Source organism: Onychostoma macrolepis, chromosome 05 (assembly GCF_012432095.1).
Source record: "Onychostoma macrolepis isolate SWU-2019 chromosome 05, ASM1243209v1, whole genome shotgun sequence".
Lineage (NCBI taxonomy): Eukaryota > Metazoa > Chordata > Actinopteri > Cypriniformes > Cyprinidae > Onychostoma > Onychostoma macrolepis.
The window spans coordinates 8,116,858-8,127,266 of record NC_081159.1 but is presented as its reverse complement, the minus strand read 5'-3'; the positions used below and the strand labels follow the sequence as shown (position 1 = coordinate 8,127,266).

The window sequence follows — 10,409 nt, the reverse complement described above, 5'->3', positions numbered from 1 at the left end:
CGTTAATTTCTGCACTCAATTACATAATGTTTTAATTGCACCTTTATGAAAATTAAACACGGGTTTACTACAAATATATAACTAAAGTAAAACTAAAGCAACCACACATTAACATGGTTTTGCTATACTAGCCATATAGCTTCACCATGGTATTTGTAGTAAAACTGTTATACTAATGGTAATTAATCCGAATGACTACGCAATGCACGCATACAGAGCGCGTGACCTCTGAAACGCCCAGATGTACAAAACAGCCCCTCCCACCTCTGTAATAAACACAGATGTTAGTCCCGTCCGAATTGGTACATGAAAATCGCAGACGTCAGGTGATAAGAATCGAAACTCAAACGTAGTTTAGAAAACTAGTCCCGTCCGAATAGGGCTATATGATGATAATAATAATAATAAAGCTTGGAAATAAAGATCAACCAGGATTTCAGGAAATTAACCACACCAAATCCTTATAAGCATTACTTAAAAATATAGCATGATTACAACTGAAAATATTACATTAACTATTATTAAATTCACATTTAAAAGCCATATAGATGGCAAAGCATTTATTTATCGTTTTTGCTAAACATATTCCTGAATATGCTAGTGACAAATGTGGGTGATGTGCAAAGTTAAAAAAAGACACAATAGGCAAAACTACATTTTTCTATAATTTAATTTAAGTACATAAAAAAAATTCAACTAATAACATAAATATGTTAACTCCGTAACTCTGTTAAATGTTCTGTTGAACAGCACATTTGCCATTCATACAGGACCACAGCAGCACCAGTGGAAGAAAACAGCATCCAAATCTCTCAGAATACCAGTTTCTTTTTAAGGGTACCTGAGAAAAGGAACAGGAAAAAAAACATTTAGATTTCAATATTTCAGTGCCCGAGCATTAAACAACATTGATGCTATCAGATGCATTTATCTAGTATATTTGCATGTTTTCTTCACCCTGTTCAATGCTGTCACGTTTTCTCTTGATTCCAATCAACAGGTTTTCTTTCTCCTTCAGGGCTTCTGTTGAGGAGTTTGGTCTGGGAAGCTGAGGTCCTGGGGTTGGTCCTGGTCTATTGCTGAAATACCTAATCTTCAAAGCCTAGAATGAGAATATCCATTCATTCAAACACTCTCTAATGTAGATTAGCGTTAAGCATTAAGTTGAATGAACTGCGACCCAGTTACTGGCACCTGTGAAGCTGTAGTGCGTGTGCAGGGGTTAAAGGTGAATAATCCCTTCAGGAGCTCCAGGAGGTCATCGCCAGCTGCGCTGAAGATGTGCTCCAATGGAGTGCCAGGAAATAGCTTAAATGACACATAGTCTGGAAGACTGGACATCCCCTTAAACAAAAACCAGCACAAATCACTAATTCTACCTCATATACACACAAAGATTTCTCAAAGCCTCAAAAATGAAGGTTTTTGAGAAATACGCAAATGAAGCTGATGTAAAACTGTCTCAATTACAAATACCGGTAAGTACAGAAGATAACTACAACTCACAGGCCATGTCTCTTCTGTTGGTGTTCCCAAAGCTTCAAATATCTTTGTCAGCTGGTCCAAGTCTGAATCTCCAGCTAAAAATGGCACCTGGAACAAGAACAAACATGTTTAATCAATATGGAAACTTGTTTCTGTCATCTTTCTCTCTTCTGACCAAAGTAATGATCTTTTTTTCCCATCTTTTACAAAGTCATAGAAACACTATCATTATTTTTTTCTTTTGCTATTGGAGAGAATGGGAACACAAAAAAATTGTATTTGTTGAAGTTTCTGTTCACCACTATAGAAGTTTACCCATCTATGACAGCTTTCGCTTCTGAGAATCCTAGAAATGTGAAAAGGGCCTAAAAATATTCAGAGGTGCCAAATGGGTTTACAAACACTGGATAAAGTCAGATGCTCACTCTGAGTAAAAGCTCAGCAAGAATGCATCCAACTGCCCACATGTCCACACCCACACCGTACATCCTGGCACCGAAGAGCAGCTCTGGGGAACGATACCATCTGAGAAGCACCCACACAACATGAAAAATGAAACAATTGCATAATAAAGAAGATCCAAGTACTATTGTAAAAGGTCATTACCGAATTATCAGAGACTTCTACAAACCTTGTAACAACCTGATGGGTATACACTCGGTTCGGGCTTCCAAACGCTTTGGCTAAGCCAAAATCAGCCAGCTTCAGGACTCCATTTTCATCCAGTAGCAAATTATTGGGTTTCAGATCCTAAAAAAAAAGCAATAATAACACTGACTGGAAGTAGCAGTTTCCATCAGGAATTTTTTGGGAATAAGTCAAGTACTGTTCACCAAGCCTGCATTTATTTGACCAAAAATTCTGTATTATGAAATATTATTACAATTTAAAATAACCATTCTGTTTTAAAATATTTTAAAAACGTTATTTATTCCTATGATGGTATATCAGCTTTGATAACTCCAGTAAAGACTCCAGTTACATGATCACCTGATTTGGTGCTCAATAAACATTTCATATCATTATAAATGTTGTGCTGCTTAATATTTTTGTGAAAACTACATGTTTTCAAGATTCTTTGACAAATAAAAAGTTAAAAAGAACAGCATTTATTTGAAATAGAAATAATCTGTAACATATACAGTCATGGCCAAAAATATCGGCACCCTCGGTAAATATGATCAAAGAAGGCTGTGAAAATTAATCTGCATTGTTAATCCTTTTGATCTTTTATTTTAAAAATTCACAGAAATCTAACCTTTCATTGGTTAATAAGAATTTAAAAAGGGGGGAAACATCATTATGAAATAAATGTTCTTCTCAAATACATGTTGGACACAATTATTGGCACCCCTAGAAATTCTTATGAGTAAAATATCTCTGAAGTATATTCCCATTCATATTCACAATTTTGAGCACTCCAGGGTGATTATGAACATGAAATTATCCAGCCATGGCTTCTTGTTTCACAGAAATATAAATAAGAGGGGAAACAAAGCCCAAATTCCCTTAATCATCCATCACAATGCAAAAAACCAAAGAATATATTTCTAATGTGCAGCAAAAGATAACCGAGCTTAACAAATTAGTGAAGTGGCTTTAAGAAAAGAGCTAGAGCAGTGAAAATTCACATTTCCACCATTAGGGCGATAATTAATAATTTCCAGTCAACATAAAATGTTACGAAACCGCCTGGAAGAGGATGTGTGTCTATGTCGTCCTAAAGCACGGTGAGAAGGAGAGTTTGAGTGGCTAAAGACTCTCCAAGGACCACAGCTGGAGAATTGCAGAAAATAGTTGAGTCTTGTGGTCAGAAAACCTTAAAAAAAAGAAAAAAAATTCAAGAAAAATTCTCCCAGCTCATCCAAAAACAAACTCCAGCATATTCAGTTATCAGACACGACTGGAACTTCAAATGGGACTGGCTTCTATGGTCAGATGAAACTAAAAAATGAGCTTTTTAGCAGCAAACACTCAAGATGAGTTTGGTGAACACAGGGATAAAAAGTACCCGTGTGTACAATGAAATATACTGCTGTATTTTTGATGTTGTGGGCCTATATTTCTGCTGGAGGTCCTGGACATCTTGTTTAGACACATGGCATCATGGATTCCATCAAATACCAACAGATAAAAAAAATCAATAAGTGACTGACTCTGTTAGAAATCATATAACGGGCCATGTTTGGATCTTCCAACCTTACAATAATCCAAACATTAACCTCAAAAACAACACAAAAATGGGTCACTGAGCACAAAACCAAGCTTCTGCTATGGCCATTCCAGTCCTCTGACCTGAACCCTGTAGAGAATGAGTGGGTGAACTGAAGAGGAGAAGCACCATCATGGAGCTGTGAATCTGAAGGGTCTGGAGTGATTCTGGATGAAGGAATGGACTCTGATCTCTTGTCAGGTGTTCTCTAACCTCATCAGGCATTATAGGAGAACATTTAGAGCTGTTAAACTGGCAAATAGAGGTTTCAAAGAGTATTGAATAAAAGGGTGCCGTTAATTGTGGCCAATGTGTATTAGAGAAAAACAATTATTTCATAATGATATTTCCCCCCATTTTAAATTCTTTATATCTAATGAAAGGTTAGATTTTTGTGAATTTTTAAAGTAAAAGATCAAAAGGATTAACAATGCAGATTAATTTTCACAGCCTTTGATCATATTTACCAAGGGTGCCGATATTTTTGGCCATGACTGTAAATGATTTTGATCAATTTAATACATCCTTGCTGAATAAAATTATATTACAGACCACAAACTAATTAAAAACACATGGAGCAGATGCATGGAGCCTCACCCTGTGCAGGATCCAGTGAGTGTGCATGTATTCCAGACCCTGTAACGTCATTAGGATGTATGCCTTTATATTGGCTGGTGTCAATACAAGACTGGTGTCCTTTATAATCATCTGAAACAGACCATAATATAACTACTTACTTATGTAAAGTGTTTTAAGAGCAATGACCTAACAGTTAGGAGGGACATCATTCTTGTACTGTGTTGATGTGGACTTTTCTTAATGGCTTTGCTCTGTGATAAGTTTGTTGAAGTTACTAAGATAAACAAAAAATGTCCAAGTGCATTGTTGTCACCTCAAGATCTGTCTCCATGAAATCAAAGACAAGACTGATGTTGGATTTGTGTCCAAAAGCATCCAGAAGCTGAGATAGAAAACAGGTTCACCGATGTCAGTATTAGCATATAAATCAACAACAGCGCATCAAAGTTTTATATGAATATAGACATGACTTACACCAATAATGTTTGGATGACTGAGCTCTTGCAACAACTTAATCTCTCGAAGGGCTGTTCTGTTGATGCCTGGATAACAGAATATATAGTGTATATATAAGACTCAAATTAAACTGATTACTCAAAAAAAAAAAAAAACAAGTTATAATCAAAGATAATGACAGATCCAATGCGCACCATCTTTGGCTTCTGTTCTGTGCCCCACTTTTATCTGCAAACAAGAAATTCATCTTTTAACATGAAAGTACTTGTAAATGATAAAAACAAAATTAAAAAAAAAAATTCTACTACCCAATGCAAAATACTAAAACATGAGAATTTGATCAAAAGTGATAGTTTCCAATAAGTGTTAACTGAAGTGTCTTACCTTTTTGATAGCAACAATAGTGTTTGTGGTTTTGTCTCTTGCCTTGTACACAGTTGCAAACTGCAAAATAATTGTACAATGCATTAATGGCACTATACATTAATACAATTAACGATTATTAGGCACCTGCAACAGCTGCTGCTGCTGCTACACTAAAAAGTACGAGCTGCTCCTTTAAACCGAACAACAACAGCTCAGAAATAGCAAAGTTATGTCGTTTACCTGTCCTTCACCAAGAAAGTCCAGTTTTTCATAGCGCTTGGCTCTGGACTTCACATCTAATGCCATGATATAAACTGTAAAACTGTTCTTTGTGAAGTCGCACTTCCTTCTGTATTAAAGAGCACTTTATATTTCCGGGTCAAATAAAAGTCCCGTAAGTGGAAACGGACTTAAAAATGGCATGGGATTTGATTGGTTCGTTAATCATATTTTAATAATATAGTATTTTTTTAAAATGATTTAATAATGCAGAAATAATTTGATCGATTTTTAAAATTTTATCATTTAGTTTTTTGTTTATCAACAAACAAATAAATTAGATTTTAGCTTTTTTATAATGCAGTTTTGTGACTAATATTTAAGAAAATGAACTGAATTTAGGGTCGTGGCAGTTACTGAGGGGACTAAAAGATTTACCAGTTTTGCTTCTCAAACTTGTGAGCTGCAGTGAAAAATATCTGTGAAAGCTCAGAGGTAAGCATGCAAATTTTCTAACATATTTAAGAAATATTACATTGCACATTTTCAGAAGATTTAGCATTTTAATTAAATGTATATATTGTAGTTTATTTTAAATAATTAAAGGCATTTTGCAGCTCCCTTGGAAGTTTATTAAGGGACCCGACCCTCACATATTAGAATCACTGACGAATTGTTTCATAAGCAAATCTTTAATTTTAAATCAAATTTTCTTGCTTGACTTCATGGTTCATTTTAAACGGTTGCTTTCATCACGTAATCACAAATAGATGTCATGCCATAATTACATTAATAGATCAGTCTATCAACTGATTCCTGCAGAGGACGCTGTTGTCAATGAAAAAGAAAAAAAAAAGCTCGCGCTTGTCCTTTCCTTTGCACTACATGCATTTTCATAAACAGCTCTAGTTACTAAATAGGCCGTAGTTACTGACAAATTGGTATCCAGTTTAAAACATAATCTAACCGAAGTCATGTCCATTACGGGCGAATATCGAGTCAACTGAAGTCATGTTTCCCCTTTCTCTGCATTATTATTTCTCACAATGTATAGGCCTATTTAGAAAGGGGACAATTTACATAACATAAACCATTTCTGCTGATTCTAAGTATATTTTCGTATAAAGGGCAGATTATAAATCAGAAACAATTACAGGTGATTCTATTGAGATATGCTCTTCCATTTTTGTAAATGTATTAAAGTATTCTGTCTTCAAAACAAACAAAGACAGACTCAACACTGTCACATTTGACACACTTAGATTTCAGTTCAAAATGAATATTCAACCAGCATGCTATTCTTTAATTGACACAATCATATGGATCACACATTTCTTTTCTTTTCTTTCTTTTTTTGTGGTATCTTACTAGTGTAAGTAGATAAGTTTAACAGACGGTGGTGATTATTACACAGTTGTTCTTCAAAAACATAATCCCCCTTAGATACCTTTTTGTTTGACTTGTTTACTGTACGCCTTCTATCGCCATCAGAAGTTTCCCATCTCAACAGGAAGTGGTTAGCACAAGCTCTGTTCTTATGAAGACGCCCACTTCCTCTGACTTTGATAAACACATTTGTGGTTTTGTGCACTAACCCCATCAGATAAATTTTCTTAACTGCTGCTAAACCCAATGTCCTCAAATTACAGAATGATTTCTGGCGGGTTTATAATGAAAACAGCATCCAATATAGTGAATAAGTGACTTTTTGATGGTTGAGAAGTGAATCTTATAGTGTTATGTAATGTTTTTAAATTATAGTCAGTACTTTGCTTGAGAAACGTCAGTGATTCATTTCGTATCAGTTGTATCAGACTGGCTTCATTTGAAATGAGAGATGCAGCACATTTGTTTGATTTAGTCAGTGCTCTGAATACAAAGCAAAATATCTAACAAAACAAAACAAAAATCATTGGAATCAAATAAGTTTTTGCACACATTTATTTAAATGTACACACATTTACTGAAAGCAGCAATGAGCAAAATACTCAGGAGGATCTTGGGCTTAAACTACATTTGGATTTTCATTTCTAAACTTATACTACATTTGGGCTTAAACTAAATTTTGGATTTTTATCATTGGGCTTAGTTTTTAATAAGTTTAAAGTTGTATTTCTTCTGTTTTCAGCGAGTTTTCCTTTCATTAAATCAATGTCAATTTTATATTCCTCTTATTTATTTATTTAACTTCACTATTCCACAATTTTTTGCTTGTTTTGCTATAGGGTACAGCACTAAGTGTCTTCTTCTGTAGTTTTTAATCTTGCTCTAAAGACTTCTTTATTTACTTCTTCAATTATTATAATATATATATTTTTAATGGTTTTGTTTGACAGAAAGATCTTAACACTTGTTTTTCCCAGTCTGAGAACACCTAGGTCAGGTGTCCATTGTCAACACAGTGTCATGTTTCAGTAATTGTCTTCTCTGTGCAGCGTATGATTTTTCATTTCACAACTTCTAGATTTACTAGTGAGCAGGCAGAGACTACAATGATGTTGAGTAAATAGGAGAACAAGAATAGTCATCCTCAGTCTGAACAGTCATTCTGAAGAACAGGTGAGCAAGATAATTGTGAAACTGTAAATGAAACTTTAAAAGGTTTTTAAGATGTTTTGTCATGAGCTGATATTGACTAAGTATACAGTGGGGCAAAAAAGTATTTAGTCAGCCACCAATTGTGCAAGTTCTCCCACTTAAAAAGATGAGAGAGGCCTGTAATTTTCATCATAGGTATACCTCAACTATGAGAGACAAAATGAGGGGGAAAAAATCCAGAAAAATCTCATTGTAGGATTTTTAAAGAATTCATTTGCAAATTATGGTGGAAAATAAGTATTTGGTCAATAACAAAATTTCATCTCAATACTTTGTTATATACCCTTTGTTGGCAATGACAGAGGTCAAACGTTCTCTGTAAGTCTTCACACACTGTTGCTGGTATTTTGGCCCATTCCTCCATGCAGATCTCTAGAGCAGTAATGTTTTGGGGCTGTCGCTGGGCAACTCGGACTTTCAACTCCTTCCAAAGATTCTCGATGGGGTTGAGATCTGGAGACTGGCTGGGCCACTTCAGGACCTTGAAATGCTTCTTACGAAGCCACTCCTTCGTTTCCCGGGCGGTGTGTTTGGGATCATTGTCATGCTGAAAGACCCAGCCACGTTTCATCTTCAATGCCCTTGCTGATGGAAGGAGGTTTTCACTCAAAATCTCACGATACATGGCCCCATTCATTCTTTCGTTTACACGGATCAGTCGTCCTGGTCCCTTTGCAGAAAAACAGCCCCAAAGCATGATGTTTCCACCCCCATGCTTCACAGTAGGTATGGTGTTCTTTGGATGCAACTCAGCATTTTTTCTCCTCCAAACACGACAAGTTGAGTTTTTACCAAAAAGTTCTATTTTGGTTTCATCTGACCATATGACATTCTCCCAATCCTCTTCTGGATCATCCAAATGCTCTCTAGCAAACTTCAGACGGGCCCGGACATGTACTGGCTTAAGCAGGGGACACGTCTGGCACTGCAGGATTTGAGTCCCTGGCGGCGCAGTGTGTTACTGATGGTAGCCTTTGTTACTTTGGTCCCAGCTCTCTGCAGGTCATTCACTAGGTCCCCCGTGTGGTTCTGGGATTTTGCTCACAGTTCTTGTGATCATTTTGACCCCACGGGTGAGATCTTCGTGGAGCCCCAGATCGAGGAGATTATCAGTGGTCTTGTATGTCTTCCATTTTCTAATAATTGCTCCCACAGTTGATTTCTTCACACCAAGCTGCTTACCTATTGCAGATTCAGTCTTCCCAGCCTGGTGCAGGTCTACAATTTTGTTTCTGGTGTCCTTTGACAGCTCTTTGGTCTTGGCCATGGTGGAGTTTGGAGTTGGACTGTTTGAGGTTGTGGACAGGTGTCTTTTATACTGATAACGAGTTCAAACAGATGCCATTAATACAGGTAACGAGTGGAGGACAGAGGAGCCTCTTAAGGAAGAAGTTACAGGTCTGTGAGAGCCAGAAATCTTGCTTGTTTGTAGGTGACCAAATACTTATTTTACAGAGGAATTTACCAATTAATTCTTTAAAAATCCTACAATGTGATTTTCTGTATTTTTTTTTTTCCTCATATTGTCTCTCATAGTTGAGGTATACCTATGATGAAAATTACAGGCCTCTCTCATCTTTTTAAGTGGGAGAACTTGCACAATTGGTGGCTGACTAAATACTTTTTTGCCCCACTGTATTTGCAATAGTTAGTGAAACCGTAGTTAACAAGTATCTTCTGAAAATGAAATTTTGTGAACTGGTTTACGCCCAAGCTGTCCAAGAAATATACTTAGAATGATGAAACTCGTAAAAAGGATAAACAAAATGATTAAAAAAAAAGCTGGTAACTTGCTCACAATCTTATAAAGACTTAAGTCTTTCAAATATCTGGTTAGTTATACTTCAACATTTCAGTAATGTAAAGCCACGATCATGGCAATGAATTCTGAAACCGACAGCTGTTGCTTTTTGAGACTCTGCATGTAACATGTCTGCTCAAGTGCTGTGGCAGAAGTTACACTAAAACCACATATTAGTGTGAGAAACAAACAGCGCATCAAAACCTCTCACCTATCGGCTTCTTCACAGATCTGAGAAATGTAACTCAACATTCACTCTCACTTGCTTTCTTTACATTATATGCTCTTTATAAATGTTCCAGGCCTCAGACAGGCATATAAATATCAAAGTCACAATATAATTTCCATTATCTGTTATTAAAGTCAGTAGTCCACACACATCCCACAAACCTCTAAACTCTTTATATGTGGTATCCATGGCAACTTTTTTCCCACTAGAAAAATAATTGAACCTCTTTGAATAATCGGCAGCGTCATCGATTTTCAAGGTTGCCCAATGAGAACTATTTACTAACACAGTCGAGACATTGATTGGCCGTCAAGGGAGCAGATGCTGACCTCTATATTGAAGAGGTCTCAGAGTGTCATTACATTCTCTCTCAATCAATACACAGCTCAGATATAAACACCCATCCTGTCTAAAGGCCAAACGAGGTGAATAATGTGCTATGCTTTCTTTAAATCAAATATGTG

The 10,409-nt window shown here is 36.1% G+C and overlaps 1 protein-coding gene across 1 annotated transcript; it reads right to left on the bottom strand.

Moving 5' to 3' along the window:
• Positions 1–652: 652 nt before the first annotated feature.
• Positions 653–5,492, bottom strand: cdk7 (cyclin-dependent kinase 7). Its single transcript, XM_058776319.1, has 12 exons — positions 5,339–5,492; positions 5,117–5,176; positions 4,927–4,960; positions 4,751–4,818; positions 4,590–4,658; positions 4,295–4,405; positions 2,117–2,235; positions 1,911–2,010; positions 1,507–1,593; positions 1,195–1,344; positions 958–1,102; positions 653–841 (listed from the first exon to the last, which is right to left on the bottom strand). Exons 1-12 carry the CDS (start codon positions 5,402–5,404, stop codon positions 813–815), a joined length of 1,038 nt encoding a protein of 345 aa, XP_058632302.1. The 5' UTR covers positions 5,405–5,492; the 3' UTR covers positions 653–812.
• Positions 5,493–10,409: the final 4,917 nt, after the last annotated feature.